We start from the raw sequence: 18414 nt of genomic DNA, 5'->3' as shown, positions 1-18414 counted from the left end.
GTTTGATAATAAAAGATAATAGAAAGCAGACGAGGTGTTTGAGTACAGGAAGTAATCAGCTGTCTGCTGAACATTCAGGAAAGACCTGAGCTCACCTTCATCACTCTGGAGGAAGAAGCATGGGCACGGACAAAGCCTGCATTCTGTCTGAAGGCCACCAGGGGGCAGTAGCTTTGGTAAGGCAGCTTTCTGACCTTTGACCTGTGTAAAAACATCCTGCTGAGGTTGTGGGCTCAGTTTTACGTAACACTGTGGCTGTATCCCAATTCAGGGTCTGCAGCCTTAAAGGCCGCATTTTAAGGCCGATTACGTCACAGCGACGCGCCGAAGGCTGTCCCAATTCAAAGGCTGCTCGAAATGCAGCCCTGAAGTGCGTCCTTCATTTCCCTGAATTTTAAGGATGTGGCGGTGTAGACTTCGTGGCCCAACATATCCCAGAATGCATAGCGCGGCGGTGGGTGTGGATAATTTTGCCGAAAAAAAACGGCGGATGAGGGGCGGCCGAAGAGTAAACTTTAAGTAAGTACTGAATATTATGTCACTTATTTATGTGCAAATGTTTAATAACGAAGAACATTAAAACATTCCTGTTGGCCACATGTCGGCAAAGTTATGTGACATCAGTGACGTTTGTACTAACTTGGTTTTAAAGCCTTTATTTTAAAATATACGCCGTTCAATAGCTGAGCTTCATCTTACAGAGAATGATCAAAGCTCATGTAGAAACAAACAAATGAACAAAAGATTTTCTCCTTCATCTCTGTCAAACACAGCTGTATGACACGTTTCCAGCTGTTAGTATCATGGTTGCTAGGCAACCTGGGCAGCGCAACGGAGGCTAGACCGTCCCATCTCACAAGCCTTGCAGTTCCGGCCTTGGCGGTCTTTAAGTACGCGGCCCTTGAGGATCGTTGAGGCTGCGTACTTTAAGGCTGCAGACCCTGAATTGGGACACAGCCTGTATTTCAAAGTGGTGAAGCTGCATACTCATTGGGTAATGGCCAGGAACCCACTCACTCCAAACCCTCGACAGGTGGCAGTCACAGGGCGTTAGCCAGTGAGCATGTGGGTTCACAATCAGGCCCGCCCCTCCTCGCCACCTTCAAGTTTTTTCAGCCAAATTGGCGACCTTGGAAGCACCCGTAATCGGGTGACATCACTGAGGCCAGACTGTATAAAAGACTGTAACATTACCTGCTGCCATGTTTGTTTCCTGTGGTGACCATATTTGGAGGACTGGGTGGAGTTGTCAGCCAGTTGTCTGCTAGCTAGCTTAGCATACACATACACCTTATCAGTAACATCCAATCAGAATCCTTAGATGGTCACAGCAGCAATCTTATTGGTCAGATAATCTCATTAAACACAGTTCAGAGGTCTAGCTCAGAGTTTCCAGTTAGCTGAGGTGAAGTCTAGCAGACACGTAGCAGCTATAGTGAGTTTTGTCACCATCCACCTGTCAGGCCATGCACCTACCAATGCAAAGAGGTGAGTTAAAAATGTGTCCTCCCTTCTGCTGAATCCAGTCATTGTGCAGTTGTTATGAAGGGGAAATTATCTACAAAGGCCAAAACATTTGAATTTTAACACAGGAGTCTATGAGGACTGACTCAGTGCTCCCTCTGCTGAATGCTGGAGGAACTGCAGGCTCAAGATCGGTTTGTTAGTTTACTCTCTGATGTGTTCAGGCTGTTTATCTCTCAGCCAATCAGCTTTCACTAAATAATTACGATGTTGTGCTCCCATTCACAGCTGCATGTCACCAATCATAAAGTCATTCATGACATCATCTCTGATGTCACTGTAGTCACGTGAGCTGAGCTGATGCTCCTCAGGGCCAACACCTGATACATTCATTAAATCCTGACAAAAACAAACATTAAGGCCAAATAAATGAGTAATCACTCATCAATAACCACAAATGAAAGGCTTTAGAAGCTTTTATTTTGAAGTCTCATCTCAGCGGAAGTGATCCCTCTTATTGTGAAAGCAGCTTTGACGCTGGGTACGGCGGCTCGCAGGGTCCAGTCCGCGCGCTCCCGCTGACGATGGGCGACGTCCTGTGCGAAGAGCTCGAGGATTTGGTCCACTTCTCAGTGCACGACCTGCCGGCACGAGGTTATGTCGTCATGGAGGAGATCCGACGTCAGGGGAAACTCTGTGACGTCACGCTCAAGGTGAGCGAGGCGGCGTGCGAGGCTGACATTAGCCTCCAAGCTAACAGAGTGAGCTAAGGCATGCTAACAAGCTAACGCGGATTATCAGATAGTGACGTCATGGGCTGAGCTATGAACTGCCTGGGAGCCCCAGGGGCAAGGCGGCGAAGCGGCTTCCGGTCAGAGCGGTCAGTTCTTAACACCAGGGCTGGAGGTCAGGTGTGTAATCCACTTGGAGGAAGGTAGAAGTTGTGTGACGTACGCAGTTGAGCTCAGGCAGCACAGAAGGGGCGGAGCCTTTTAGCAGCGTTGTGGCGTAAGCAGGTGAGCAGATACGTGATTTCTCTTTGTTCCAAACATGTCCGCCAGGTGAGGGAGGGGCGGGACCTTAACCCTAACCCCTACAGCAGGAAGAAGCTCTCAGTGGCTCCACCCCTCCCCATCAGGGCCTGGTTCTATGGTAGCAGGTAATGGAGCGGGGTGCTCATTGTCAGCATCACATGATCCAGGTGTGCTTCTGAGGTGTTCAGGTGCAACCGAGAAACGTTTTCACCTGCGCTGCGTCCTGTGCCTGCAGCTCAGCATTGATCCTCTTAACGGCTCAGTAGGCAAGGTGCTGAGTCTCCCAGGACAAATGGTGTCCTGCAAGTAAAGCAGCACGTTCTCACCTGTCCACTCTCAGGTGACCTGCAGAAGTTTAAAAGGAAGTCAGACTGATTCAATGATGCAGGCAGACTTGGCTGGTTGGATGAAGGAATCTGATTGGCTGCGCGTTACGCTGAAGCTAGTGGAAACATCATCGATGGCGTCAGCTGACAGAGTTATGCTGAACCCTGAAATCTACTTCCTGTTGAAACGCGTGTGTTTCAGAGGGTGAAGGAACGCAATCACCTTGTTGTTTTACCTGATAAGTGGGGGGTGGGGCTTGCTGTGAAGCCAAAGTCTTATTGGCTGACTAGCGAGGAGTGGTTCTGTGAGTGTTTAAGGGCACATCCCTCAGATGTAGCTGTTTTCAGTTTTCTATTATCGTCATAGCGACAGGTGAGTAACAGGTGAGTGTGTTAATCAGTGTGTCTGTCCTCAGGTCGGGGATCACAAGTTCAGCGCTCACCGGATCGTGTTGGCGGCCTCCATCCCGTACTTCCACGCCATGTTCACCAACGACATGGTGGAGTGTAAACAGGATGAGATCCTGATGCAGGGCATGGACCCCAGGTACGCTCACACCTGTACAGATGTCTGAGAGCAGAATTATAACTGTCAGACTGTAACTCAGTTTAAGAATATAATCCACCCACTGTTATCATCTTCAGTGCCCTGTACCAACACAGAGCAGCTACCTGAACGCTGCTCCAACAGAGGTCGATCATCTTGTTAATAATTTCACCTCCTCACTACGTACGACTCTGGATACTGTAGCTCCTGTGAAAACTAAGGCCTCTAATCAGAAGTACCTGACTCCGTGGTAGGGCTGGGCCATATCATACCGTTCACAGTAACACCGGTGTAATGTTGGGCAACGATAGGAAAATGAAACATGGCGATAGAATATGGGTAAAACGCGCATGCGCAGTGCCTTTGTTTTCATACGCACATGGAGGCGACGCAGAACGAGAAGAGTGAAAGCCGATCGTTGAATGAAACGATGAACCAGAACTGGTTTGTAAGAATGCTGCAGCTTCACTGGTGTGGAACTGGTTTAGCTTTCGTCCGTCAGATACACAACAAAGCACTATTTTTGGTAGCGCATGCTAGCGGGCCGCCGTTATTACCGTGTTGTTTGGAAAACACGGCACACTTAAAATCAATCCTTTGATTTTTCTGAAAGTCGACAGAGCCCCTTATAATCCCGTGTGCCTCATGTATGAACTCTGGTTGTGTTTACTGACCTCGAAACGATTTTATGTGCACGGCGCTAAAAAAACCGGCAGATTTTTCAGTACGACTTTGCTAAGCTACGAAGCCGCACCGCTTGATGGATTGTTGGAGCATTACGGCTATCGTAGGCGGAGCCTCGCGGAGTGATACGTACTGTGCTTCAGCATAATGTTACCGTATTGTGTGTGTATAACCTCTTTTTAAGTTTTGTGGATGTTATACATGGTTATGCTGAGGATGTGTCGGCCAGTTTCCACTGGAAATGCTTTTTGGTTAAACTGTCAGCGAGGAGTTTGCACTGTTACATTTTATATAACTTTAATGCAGATAAAACAGCTGCTTGTTGAAGTGAAAATACATTGATGGGTTTTTGCACTAATAAAGTTGTGGAGTTGTAAAGCATTTTGTCTCGTGTCAATTATATCGTTATCGCAAATTTTCAAATGTATATCGTGATAAATATTTTTGGTCATGTCGCCCTGCTCTACTCCGTGGTATAATTCTCAAACACGTAGAGGGGTGGGCGGTATAAATGGTATACGGTGGAAACGATATAAATTTGGCCAATGGTAGAGATTTTTACTATACCGCACTACCATGATAGCGCATGCTGATGGTGTCATCGAGCTGCGCCTGTTTTGGTCGAAAGCATTGCAGCGACTGCAAACAACATCATCTGTAAATTATGCCTGGCAACAGTAATGGCAAAGAGACGAAGCACTTTTGGAATATGGGGAAAGCCAAAAACTGCGCTTCCTCCACTTCCCTACCATTGATTCATTAATGCTGAATTCCCTAACAACTGCTTTATTCCCATGCAGCAGTATATGAATGACTAACCTCGTATTGTGGATGGATTATCTCAGTTGTTCTCCTGGCTGAAGTTTGGTCCGTTTACAGCATCCTGCCATGCGATTGCATTTGTCTCTAACCATCGGGAACCCTCACGTTAACTTTTATCGAGTAGAAAAAAGTTGGCGTTCATCCTCCAGCTTCACTGTGCTAATGTTATGCTAACATAGCTGTGTCGCTAGCGATCACGTAGCACATCATTATATAGCAGCTAGCCCAACTTCAGTAACCCTACAAACGTCACTGCTGTTTAGTTTTCTGTCTTCATTTATGTTGGACGTGACAGCAGAGCTGTACGTTTGAATACTTCAGAAATCTCTCAGTCAGAACATGCTATATTAAATCAAATCACTTTTATTGTCACATCACATGTGCAGGTACATTGGTACAGCACATGTGAGTGAAATTCTTGTGTGCGAGCTTCACAAGCAGCAGAGTTGTGCAAAATAATAACGTAAACAAGCAAAATACAAGAATGGCTACATCTGAAACTAATAAATATATGTACAATATATAATAGTATATGCATTTCTGGATGTGTATACTAAATATTTTTCTACGTGTGTGTGTGTGTGTGTATACACATATTTTACAAATTAAATAGAGTAAACAATGAATAGAATATATAAAATAAAATATACAGAGTTGAATATGTGCAAAACAGTGGCATTACTGTACAGTATGGAGTGCATAATGTTAAAGTTCCAGTAGTGAAGCTGAGGTGTCTATGACGTGTTCAGCAGTCTGATGGCCTGATGGAAAAAGCTGTCTCTCAGTCTGCTGGTACGGGACCGGATGCTGCAGAACCTCCTTCCTGATGGAAGCAGTCTGAACAGTTTATGGCTGGGGTGACTGGAGTCCTTGATGATCCTCCCCGCTTTCCTCAGGCAGCGCTTCCTGTAGATGTCTTGGAGGGAGGGAAGCTCACCTCCAATTATCCGTTCAGAGCACCGCACTACTCGCTGGAGAGCTTTGCAGTTGTAGGCGGTGCTGTTGCCATACCAGGTGGTGATGCATCCAGTGAGGATGCTCTCAATGGCACAGTGATAGAAGGTCCTGAGGATGCGGGGGCTCATGCCGAATCTTTTCAGTCTCCTGAGAAAGAAGAGGCGCTGCTGCGCCTTCTTCACTGTTTTGTTTGTGTGTACTGACCACGTAAGATCCTCAGCCAGATGTACACCAAGGAAGCGGAAGCTGCTCACTCTCTCCACAGCAGCGCCGTTGATGGTGATGGGGGTGTGTACTTCTCTGCACCTCCGGAAGTCCACTATCAACTCCTTTGTCTTTGCGACGTTGAGGGTGAGATGGTTGTCTTGACACCAGTGGGTCAGGGCGCTGACCTCCTCCCTGTAAGCCGTCTCATCACCGTTGGTGATAAGACCCACCACTGTAGTGTCGTCCGCAAACTTCACAATGATGTTGGAGCTGTTAGTGGCTGTGCAGTCGTAGGTGTAGAGTGAGTACAGGAGAGGGCTCAGTACACACCCCTGTGGAGCACCAGTGTTCAGTGTGATGGGGGATGAGGTGATGCTGCCCAGTCTGACCACTTGGCGTCTGTCAGACAGGAAGCTAAGGATCCAGCTGCAGAGGGAGCTGCTCAGTCCTAGATCCTGCAGTTTCCTGTCCAGCTTCGAGGGAACGATGGTATTGAATGCTGAGCTGTAATCTACAAACAGCATCCTCACATACGTGTCTCTCTTCTCCAGGTGTGACAGGGCAGTGTGTAGTGTCAGGGCTATGGCATCATCAGTGGACCTGTTGTGGCGGTATGCAAACTGTAGAGGGTCCAGTGAGTCGGGTAGTGCAGAGCAGATGAAGTCCCTGACCAGCTTCTCGAAGCATTTGCTTACGATGGGGGTCAGGGCTACAGGTCGCCAGTCGTTCAATGAGGAGATGGTGGAGGATTTGGGTACAGGGACGATGGTGGCCATTTTGAAGCAGGCTGGGACTACAGACAGAGAGAGGGAAATGTTGAAGATGTGCGTGAACACTCCAGCCAGCTGAGCCGCGCATGACTTGAGGACGCGGCCGGGAATCCCGTCCGGACCAGTAGCTTTGCGTGCGTTCACCTTCCTGAAGCACCTCCGCACATCCTCCTCAGACACAGTGTGCGCACTGACGTCATCCGCGGTGCGCACACTGTCCGGTCTCGTGGTGTTCGCTGTGTCGAATCTAGCGTAGAATACGTTTAGATCCTCACACAGAGAGGCCGTGGTCTGCGGTGTGCTGGTTTTCCCTCTAAAGTCTGTGATCGTGTTTAGTCCCTGCCACATACTCCGAGGGTTGTCAAACTGTTGCTCCACCCTGTCCCTGTACTCACGTTTGGCTGCTTTGATCGTCTTCCGGAGTTGGTAATGTGCGTGTTTGTAGTCTGATGTGTTCACGGAGGCAAAGGCGGTGCTCCGTGCCGCCCGAACATCTCCGTTAATCCTATCATGTTTAGATGGAAGCTAGCGAGCTAACTTCTAATTCTATTAAATTTAATAAATTCTGTTTCATGGATGCCTGGATGTTAAACTTAATTGTTACACCTGGTAAATCAGCAACGCAGATCATCTTATTAAAGATGAAAGACTGTAGACAGTTTAACTCTCAGTAATGCCACAGTGATCATGTGACTTTGGGACCTGAAACGGACGGAGTTTAGGACCCAGATTACTCCGCAAGGCTCCTGACTACAGCAGCCGTAATGCTCCGACAATCCATCAAGCGGCGCCGCAGCAATCAAAGTCGTACTAAAACATTTTTGACAGATTTTTGAGCTCCATGTATCATATAAAATCGGTTCAAGGTCAGTAAACACAACCAGAATTCATACATAAGGCGCACTCTCGATTTTTAAGAAAATTTAATTATTTTAAGTGTGCCTTTATAGTGTGTCAAATATGTTATACAGAAGAAAAGAATATATCGCGATATATATATCGTTACCGCACATGCTTCAAATTGTACCGTGATATGGATTTTAGGCCATATCGCCCAGCTCTACACGTAGCCTAAAGCAGATGACTCGTAATCTGGAGAGGAAATGGCGTGTCACAAATTTAGAGGATCATCATTTAGCCTGGAGAAATAGTTTGCTGCTTTATAAGAAAGCCCTCCACAAAGCCAGAACATCTTACTATTCATCACTGATTGAAGAAAATAAGAACAACCCCAGGTTTCTCTTCAGCTCTGTAGCCAGGCTGACAAACAGTCAGAGCTCTGTTGAGCCAACCATCCCTTTAACGTTAACTAGTAATGACTTCATGAACTTCTTCACTAGGGATGGGTATTGATAAGATTTTAACGATTCGATTCCTTATCGATTCTCTTATCGATTCTTTTTTTTTTTTAAAAGGAGGACACTAAGGTCGAATAGCTCAGAACTTTGTTTTATATCTTCTCTTTGAACAAGATAGAAATTTAGGAGTAACATGGCCTTACAAACCCAACAGTGAGATCTTAAGAGATCCAGCCTGCGGCTCTTCAATGGGGTGTCACAGGGTCCCCAGGAAAAACATTGTAAATGTAAAATAATAAAATAAATATTCTTCTGTAGCAATAACAAAGTATAACATAAATTATTCTGTAGCAATTACACAAGAATATCCAGTAATGTCCCTGCCTACAATTAAACACATTCACTTACCAAAGTGAAATCGGGGGCATCTGCTGTGGCAAACGGGTGCAAGCCTTTGACCACAAACTGAGTCACTGCTCGGTGACATTCGTCTATCCTGCCTGAAAGGAGACGCTACCGGTAGACTGCAGCGAGAACTGCCAGCATCTGAGCCAGACTCTGTCTCTCTCATCATGGTCACTAAATGCACAGTAATAGCAGGTTTTGTAATAAGGTAAATCGCGCTAACCTAATATGCAGTGCTAATTGATTAGTTACCTGCAGTATTAACGGGAGAGGACGTGGAAACGCTACCGCTGCTGCTGGGTTGAGCTTCGCTAGTCCGGAGCGGATCAAAAACACGACATTCGTTGAAAGCAATCGCGTGTTTTTTGAGCAAATGCTTTTGCATATTCGTAGTGTTTCCTCCCTTTGATGAAATATCTACTTTGCAAGTATTGCAAGTTGCCCTGTTGTCATCCTTTCTCATAAAGTGTAACCAAACTTTTGAGCGTTTGTGCCGCTCAGGCGCCGTGTTTCCTACTGGGTAAAAGACGCTACTCAACGTGATGACGTCATTCGGGGCGACTGGAATCGATAAGGGAATCGTTTTTAAAAGTGGCAAACGATTCCAAGGAATTGAAACAGTGGGAACTGGTTCTCAACAAGAACCGGTTTTCGATACCCATCCCTATTCTTCACAAATAACATTTTAATCATTAGAGAAAAAATTACCAATAATCATCCCACAGATGTAATATTATCTACAGCTACTCTTAGTACCATTGATGTTAAGTTAGACTCTTTTTCTCCAATTGATCTTTCTGAGTTAACTTCAATAATTACTTCCTCCAAACCATCAACGTGTCTTTTAGACCCCATTCCTACAAAACTGCTCAAAGAAGTCCTGCCATTAATTAATGCTTCGATCTTAAATATGATCAACCTATCTCTAATAATCAGCTATGTACCACAGGCCTTCAAGCTGGCTGTAGTTAAACCTTTACTCAAAAAGCATCTCTAGACCCAGCAGTCTTAGCTAATTATAGGCCAATCTCCAACCTTCCTTTCATATCAAAAATCCTTGAAAGAGTAGTTGTCAAACAGCTAACAGATCATCTGCAGAGGTTTATTTGAAGAGTTTCAGTCAGGTTTCAGAGCTCAGCACAGCACAGAAACAGCTTTAGTGAAGGTTACAAATGATCTTCTTATGGCCTCTGACAGTGGACTCATCTCTGTGCTTGTCCTGCTAGACCTTAGTGCAGCATTCGATACTGTCGACCATAATATCCTATTAGAGCGATTAGAACATGCTGTAAATGGTAAATGGTAAATGGCCTGTATTTATATAGCGCTTTACTAGTCCCTAAGGACCCCAAAGCGCTTTACATATCCAGTCATCCACACATTCACACACACATTCACACACTGGTGATGGCAAGCTACATTGCAGCCACAGCCACCCTGGGGCGCACTGACAGAGGCGAGGCTGCCGGACACTGGCGCCACCGGGCCCTCTGACCACCACCAGTAGGTATTACAGGTACTGCACTGCAGTGGTTTGTATCATATCTATCTAATAGACTCCAGTTTGTGCATGTAAATGGAGAGTCCTCTTCACACACTGAGGTTAATTATGGAGTTCCACAGGGTTCAGTGCTAGGACCAATTCTGTTTACATTATACATGCTTCCCTTAGGCAGCATCATTAGAAGACATCCAGGGCTCTAGACTAACTTTTTGTCAGGGTTGCACTGGTGCACCCAGACTACAGGTCTGGACCACAGTCAATCAAAGAGGTCCCGCCCCGTAATGTGTGTCTGTTGTTGACCACACGGTGACTTTTAGAGTTGCAGAGACTTTTTTGTACTGAACGGCATTTTTTTAGTCGCACCATTGAGAAATTAAGTTGCACTCTGGAGCCCTGACAGAGCATACATTTACACTGCTATGCAGATGACACCCAGCTCTATCTGTCCATGAAGCCAGATAACACACACCAAAGAGTTAAACTGCAGGAATGTCTTAAAGACACAAAGACCTGGATGGCCGCTAACTTTCTGCTTCTTAATTCAGATCAAACTGAGGTTATTGTACTCGGCCCTGAAAGTCTTAGAAATATGGTATCTAACCAGATTCTTACTCTGGATGGCATTACCTTGGCCTCCAGTAACACTGTGAGGAACCTTGGAGTCATTTTGACCAGGACATGTCCTTCAATGCACATTTTAAACAAATATGTAGGACTGCTTTCTTCCATTTGTGCAACATCTCTAAAGTTAGAAATATCCTGTCTCAGAGTGACGCTGAAAAACTAGTTCATGCATTTATTACTTCCAGGCTGGACGACTGTAATTCATTATTATCAGGAAGTCCTAAAAACTCACTGAAAAGCCTTCAGCTGATCCAAAATGCTGCAGCAAGAGTCCTGACAGGGACTAGAAAGAGAGAGCATATTTCTCCTGTTTTGGCTTCCTGTTAAATCCAGAATTCAAAATCCTGCTCCTCACATACAAGGTCTTAAATAATCAGGCCCCATCTTATCTTAATGACCTTGTAGTACCATATCACCCTATTAGAGCACTTCGCTCTCGCTCTGCAGGCCTACTTGTTGTTCCTAGAGTATTTAAAAGTAGAATGGGAGGCAGAGCCTTCAGTTTTCAGGCCCCTCTTCTGTGGAACCAGCTTCCAGTTTGGATTCAGGAGACAGACACTATCTCTACTTTCAAGATTAGGCTTCAAACTTGCCTTTTTGCTAAAGCATATAGTTAGGGCTGGACCAGGTGAGCCTGAATCCTCCCTTAGTTATGCTGCAATAGACGTAGGCTGCCGGGGATTCCCATGATGCATTGAGTTTTTCATTTCCAGTCACCTTTCTCACTCACTATGTGTTAACAGACCTCTCTGCATTGAATCATATCTGTTATTAATCTCTGGTTCTCTTCCACAGCATGTCTTTATCCTGTCTTCCTTCTCTCACCCCAACCTGTCACAGCAGATGGCCCCGCCCCTCCCTGAGCCTGGTTCCTGCCTGCTCACTGGGGGTCATGTGATTGTTGGGTTTTTATCTGTATGTGTTATTGTAGGGTCGACCTTACAATATAAAGCGCCTTGAGGCGACTGCATAAATAAAAACAGAACATGAAGCACAGGCGTCACACACTGATCTGAGGTCAGTGTGTGACGCAGGCTCAACGCTGTGCTGCGTGTTTTTTTCCGCTGAGCTGATGTAACGTACGTTTGTTCTGTCAGCGTCTCAGGATGGCGGTCCGTCGTGTTCGCTGCATTCCTGCAATATTTTAATTGATTTAACAAAATGTCAGTAACTGTGTGACCATAGTAACTATAGTAACCACTGTGGGTGTGTTGCAGCGCTCTGGAGGCTCTGATAAACTTCGCGTACAGCGGGCATGTCGCCATCGACCAGCAGAACGTGCAGTCTCTCCTGATTGGCTCGAGCTTCCTGCAGCTTCAGAATGTCAAAGACGCCTGCTGCTCTTTCCTGCAGGAGAGGTCAGTCCCACCCTGCTGCACACGCTCAGATCCCACGCTCCCTAGAGCTTACGTTTAGGCGAGCTAATGGCATGTTTGCTTGCAGGTTACACCCGAAGAACTGCCTCGGCGTGCGTCAGTTCGCCGAGACAATGATGTGCACGACGCTGTACGACTCGGCGAACAGCTTCCTGCACCAGCACTTTGTGGAGGTGTCACTGTCCGAGGAGTTCCTGGGCCTCAGGACGGAGGAGTTGCTGGAGCTCGTCGGCTGCGACGAACTCAACGTGAAGGCCGAAGAGCAGGTGAGTCGCCTCACCTGAGGGCGGTGGCGTGAAGCATCAGAGAACAGCTGTGACTTCATCATAGTCACTCACACAAGGTCACAGCACAGCTGTGCAGGTAGAGCACATCGGGGGAGACGGTGACCTTTGACCCGAGTGACAGGAAGAGAGCTGTCAGGAGAGAGGAAACCAAATTAAAGAACAGAAACCAAAAATAAAAGCAGGCTGCTAAGCCCCGCCCTCGCAGAGTGAAACTGTAGGGGCGAGCAGGTGATTGGGTCACACCTGTCAGGTGTCCTTCGTAAAGGTAAACCTCGGCCATGTTTCAGCAACTCGAGTGTGATGGACTCGACCGAGCCGTTGGCGAGCTTTAGCGGCTTACCTGTCACAGGTGTGCCACATACCAAGGCTCACCTCTTGAGTCACGGCGTGAAAAATGAGCTCTTGTATTAAACACGTTGTCTTCATGCTCCCACTGTGCTCCTCGTGTGGTACCTGTGCAGGTGTTTGAGGCGGTGCTGGCGTGGGTCCATCACGACCAGGACCGCAGGGAGACGCTGCTGCCCGAGCTGCTGTCAAAGGTGCGACTTCCTCTGTGTCGACCCGAGTTCCTGTCGGACCGCGTCCAGCAGGATGAGCTCATACGCTGCTGCCACAAGTGCAGGTGAGATGCAGCGAGGCCTCGGCTTCACATCTTACCTGTGTGATCGTTTCTGGGCGGGGTTAATGTCCAGCTGTATTTCTTGTCAGGGATTTAGTGGATGAAGCCAAGGATTTCCACCTGATGCCGGAGCGCCGCCCTCACCTGCCCACCTTTAAAACCAGGCAGAGGTGCTGCACGTCCATCACAGGGCTCATCTATGCGGTGGGAGGCCTCAACAGCTCAGGTACGCCGCTCACCTGAGGCAGCGTGTCTGCACGCTCCGTGCAGCTGACAGACTCTTCTTCTCCCGCAGGCGACTCCTTAAATGTCGTCGAGGTGTTCGATCCAATTGGAAACTTCTGGGAGCGCTGCCAGCCAATGAGGACAGCTCGCAGCAGGGTGGGTGTGGCCGTTGTTAATGGGCTGCTGTATGCCATTGGGGGATACGACGGCCAATCGCGGCTCAGCACGGTGGAAGTTTACAACCCCGAGACAGACAACTGGACGCGCGTGTCGAGCATGAACAGCCAGCGCAGGTTAGTACACTGATCGACTCGCTGATCAATACACTGATCGATACGCTGATCGACTCGCTGATCGATACACTGATCGACACGCTGATCAACTCGCTGATCAATACGCTGATCGACTCGCTGATCGATACACCGATCGACACGCTGATCGACTCGCTGATCGACTCGCTGATCGATACACTGATCGACTCGCTGATCGACAGGCTGATCAATGCACTGATCGATACGCTGATCGACACACTGATCGACACGCTGATCGATACACTGATCGACTCGCTGATCGACACGCTGATCGATACGCTGATCGACAGACTGATCGATGCGCTGATCGACACGCTGATCGACACGCTGATCGACTCGCTGATCGACACGCTGATCGACACGCTGATCGATACGCTGATCGACAGACTGATCGACAGACTGATCGACGCGCTGATCGACTCGCTGATCGACTCGCTGATCGACAGGCTGATCGACAGACTGATCGACAGACTGATCGACGCGCTGATCGACTCGCTGATCGACAGACTGATCGACAGACTGATCGACGCGCTGATCGACTCGCTGATCGACTCGCTGATCGACAGGCTGATCGACTCGCTGATCGACAGACTGATCGACTCGCTGATCGACTCGCTGATCGACAGGCTGATCGACAGACTGATCGACTCGCTGATCGACAGACTGATCGACAGGCTGATCGACAGGCTGATCGACAGGCTGATCGACTCGCTGATCGACAGGCTGATCGACAGGCTGATCGACAGGCTGATCGACTCGCTGATCGACTCGCTGATCGACACGCTGATCGATACGCTGCTCGACAGACTGATCGACAGACTGATCGACAGGCTGATCGACTCGCTGATCGACAGACTGATCGACTCGCTGATCGACTCGCTGATCGACACGCTGATCGACAGGCTGATCGACAGACTGATCGACAGGCTGATCGACTCGCTGATCGACTCGCTGATCGACAGGCTGATCGACGCGCTGATTGATGCGCTGATCGACGCGCTGATCGACAGACTGATCGACGCGCTGATCGACAGACTGATCGACTCGCTGATCGACTCGCTGATCGACAGGCTGATCGACAGACTGATCGACAGGCTGATCGACTCGCTGATCGACTCGCTGATCGACAGGCTGATCGACGCGCTGATTGATGCGCTGATCGACGCGCTGATCGACAGACTGATCGACGCGCTGATTGATGCGCTGATCGACGCGCTGATCGACAGACTGATCGACAGGCTGATCGACGCGCTGATTGACGCGCTGATCGATGCGCTGATCGACGCGCTGATCGACGCGCTGATTGATGCGCTGATCGACGCGCTGATCGACAGACTGATCGACAGACTGATCGACGCGCTGATTGATGCGCTGATCGACAGACTGATCGACAGGCTGATCGACGCGCTGATCGACGCGCTGATTGATGCGCTGATTGACGCGCTGATCGACAGACTGATCGACGCGCTGATCGACGCGCTGATTGATGCGCTGATCGACGCGCTGATCGACAGACTGATCGACGCGCTGATTGATGCGCTGATCGACGCGCTGATCGACAGACTGATCGACGCGCTGATCGACGCGCTGATTGATGCGCTGATCGACAGACTGATCGACAGGCTGATCGACGCGCTGATCGACGCGCTGATTGATGCGCTGATCGACGCGCTGATCGACAGACTGATCGACGCGCTGATCGACGCGCTGATTGATGCGCTGATTGATGCGCTGATCGACAGACTGATCGACAGACTGATCGACGCGCTGATTGATGCGCTGATTGATGCGCTGATCGACAGACTGATCGACGCGCTGATCGACGCGCTGATTGATGCGCTGATCGACGCGCTGATCGACAGACTGATCGACAGACTGATCGACGCGCTGATCGACGCGCTGATTGATGCGCTGATCGACAGACTGATCGACAGACTGATCGACGCGCTGATCGACGCGCTGATTGATGCGCTGATTGACGCGCTGATTGATGCGCTGATTGATGCGCTGATCGACGCGCTGATTGATGCGCTGATCGACGCGCTGATTGATGCGCTGATCGACAGACTGATCGACGCGCTGATCGACAGACTGATCGACAGACTGATCGACGCGCTGATCGACGCGCTGATCGACTCGCTGATCGACAGACTGATCGACAGGCTGATCGACTCGCTGATCGACTCGCTGATCGACAGACTGATTGACGCGCTGATTGACGCGCTGATCGACAGACTGATCGACAGACTGATCGACGCACTGATCGACGCGCTGATTGATGCGCTGATCGACGCGCTGATCGACAGACTGATCGACGCGCTGATCGACTCGCTGATCGACAGGCTGATCGACACTGTTGAGTCTGCGCTTACTAAGGCTATTTTAGAAACTTATTCTCGTGAAGGACGAAGACCAGACAGAACATCTTCGGTCTTTTACTCGCTAGCTTGGTCAGAAGCAGCTGTTGGAGCTCAACGCTCCTCACCTGCCTCCAACCAGCTCCTTCAAAGAGCAGCTTCCTCGTAGCCTTTTATTCCCATGACAGTTACAGTTTACACAACACAAGCACCTCCCCTCGTAAACCCCCCTATGGTGTGTGTGTGTGATCTGCTCGCCAAAAGGATCATAAAAGCAGGAAGCTTACAATACGATGGCGTGGGCCTAATCAAACCCCCCCCAGCACAGAGTGGCTGGAGACGTGCTCAGAGACAAAGGAGTGTCTTTGATCCGGCTGCTTGAACTAAGACTTTACGATTTTAAGTAACACAATGACAACATGTAGCAGTTTGACTCCAACAGACACTGTGATCAATAAACCCCGCTGATGTAACGAGCTGTGTTGTCATCCTCAGCGCCATGGGAACGGTTGTGATTGATGGGCGGATCTTTGTGTGCGGCGGCTACGATGGAAAGTCGTCTCTGAACTCGGTGGAGTGCTACTCCCCGGAAGCAGACAGGTGAGGAGTCGTTCCACCTTTAATCCTTCGATTCTGTGTAACCCGAGCATTACGGCTAACAGCGCCGCGTGATCAGCGAGGGCTGTGTGGGTCATGTGACCCGCTGCTTCCTCAGTAGGAGTGGGTTTAAAAGTAATTCCACACAAAGACGTAAACACAGAGCGTGGATCGTTCACAGATTCTGCAGGTTTCCTCACGCTGAGCTAAACTGACTGAACCAGCAGCCAAAGAAGATCCAAAGTACGCTTCAAAGAAGAAAGCCGTCCTGGCTCACCTTGAGCATGCTCAGATCTCAGCTCAGGTCGGCGTCCTCGTTAACATGGCGGTGCTTATGTTACCGTTCTCTCCAGGTGGACTGTGGTGACAGAGATGAGTGCGAGCCGCAGCGCCGCGGGCGTGACGGTTTTTGATGGCCGGATCGTTGTCTCGGGCGGCCATGACGGTCTGCAGATCTTCAACACAGTGAGTTTTAGGGTGGAGCCTAAAACTGAGGGGTGGAAACGTTACCCGTAGTTTTACACAATTTATCTGTTTATCTCTGTTTTTGCTCCGCCCCTGCAGGTGGAGTACTACAACCACCACACTAACCGCTGGCACCCGGCGGCACCAATGCTGAATAAGCGATGCCGTCATGGGGCGGCGGCGCTCGGCAGCCACATGTACGTGGCGGGGGGGTATGATGGCTCAGGCTTCCTGAGCGGCGCCGAGGTGTTCAGCTCAGCATCTGGACAGTGGAGCCTCCTGGTGGCCATGAACACGCGGCGCAGCAGGGTGTCCCTGGTGTCCACGTCGGGGCGTCTGTACGCCGTAGGCGGGTACGACGGACAATCCAATCTCAGCTCCGTGGAGATGTACAACCCCGACACGAACCGCTGGTCCTTCATGGCACCCATGGTGTGCCACGAGGGGGGTGTAGGCGTGGGCTGCATCCCCTTGCAGCCCGCCTAAACCACCTATCACAGCCCGAGGACTCGTGATTTACTGACGGCGGCAGGCGGGAGCACACCCCGCGGCGGCGTCCCTGCAGCTTTATCGGTACGATGGCTGTGCTCAGGCTTGCAAAATGACGCCGCACCTGCGGAATCATGGGAAAAACTGTAGAGCTAGCAGCAGAGGCTAGCTGCTAACATTATTCTGTTAGCGTGTGTGGAACGATTGATTACTGATTATTGATTACTGATTTCTTACTGGATGGACACAAGCAACAGGAAGTGACTTCCTCCCAAACAAACCAAGCTGCTGATTCGGACAGGAAGTCCTTCCTTAACGGTTTCTTGAACTGTCATCGATCAGCTGTAATTGATGGGAGCGATCAATACAAAACGCCAGCAACACAGGAACCCCGCCCTCTGCAGGCTGCACAGGAAGCTCGTTTGAGGAACGTGTTGCGCCCCCAGAGATATTAATAAACTCATTCTCACGTGACAAAACATGGTTCTCCAGCTTTCCACAGGAAGTGATGTTATGTAGCGTGCAGTCTTTAACGTTGCTTTCGCTGCGATGCACAGGCGGGCTGCAGATACCTGCTGCTGCTCGGCTGATGCATCCGAAACGCTCGTCAAAGGGTCACCCATACTGCAGTAACCAATGAGGGTCCGTGTGGTGGTTGCGCCGCCCCTCCAGGGCGATTGGCTGGATGGGGTGCGGCATCATTTGCGCCAGCCGTGGTGGACACGCCCCCTTACTTATTGACATCTGCATTTGCGTCAGCGGATAAGCGATGGAGCACGCTCAGTAGACAGATGTATGTTGAACAGCTGGAGGCGGAGTTTAGCGCACTCTGGGGGCATCGCACTCTGATTGGTCGCAGCCTGCAGAGAGCGGTCCAGTCGATCGTGTCATTGATCTCCGTGCTTAGAATCCGTCAGTCACTGTTTACTTCCTGCTGATCTCTGATTGGACGCTCAGCCTCATCATCAGTGGGTTTTATTTGTATTGATTAACTTATGATTGATTTGTTTTGTTGTGGATCAATAAAGAGAAGTTTGGTTAATAAA

The 18414-nt window shown here is 49.2% G+C and overlaps 1 protein-coding gene across 4 annotated transcripts; it reads left to right on the top strand.

Annotated features, from left to right (window-relative positions):
* The first annotated feature begins 50 nt into the window (after nt 1-50).
* klhl18 (kelch-like family member 18) lies at nt 51-18414 on the top strand. 4 transcript variants are annotated; one of them, XM_082514093.1, is made up of 10 exons: nt 51-519; nt 3241-3371; nt 11860-12000; nt 12086-12284; nt 12767-12927; nt 13014-13150; nt 13220-13442; nt 16313-16417; nt 16768-16879; nt 16979-18414. In XM_082514093.1, the coding sequence occupies exons 2-10, from the start codon at nt 3307-3309 to the stop codon at nt 17363-17365; spliced, it is 1530 nt and encodes a 509-aa protein (XP_082370219.1). In that variant the 5' UTR covers nt 51-519; nt 3241-3306; the 3' UTR covers nt 17366-18414. The 4 variants fall into 4 exon arrangements, with proteins under 4 accessions (XP_082370219.1, XP_082370221.1, XP_082370222.1 ...); XM_082514095.1 differs by lacking the exon at nt 51-519 and adding an exon at nt 956-1488; XM_082514096.1 differs by lacking the exon at nt 51-519 and adding an exon at nt 1968-2177.

Source organism: Aulonocara stuartgranti, assembly GCF_965226115.1.
Source record: "Aulonocara stuartgranti genome assembly, chromosome: 18".
Lineage (NCBI taxonomy): Eukaryota > Metazoa > Chordata > Actinopteri > Cichliformes > Cichlidae > Aulonocara > Aulonocara stuartgranti.
The sequence above is the reverse complement of the archived record's forward strand: the minus strand, read 5'-3'. Positions and strand labels throughout refer to the sequence as shown.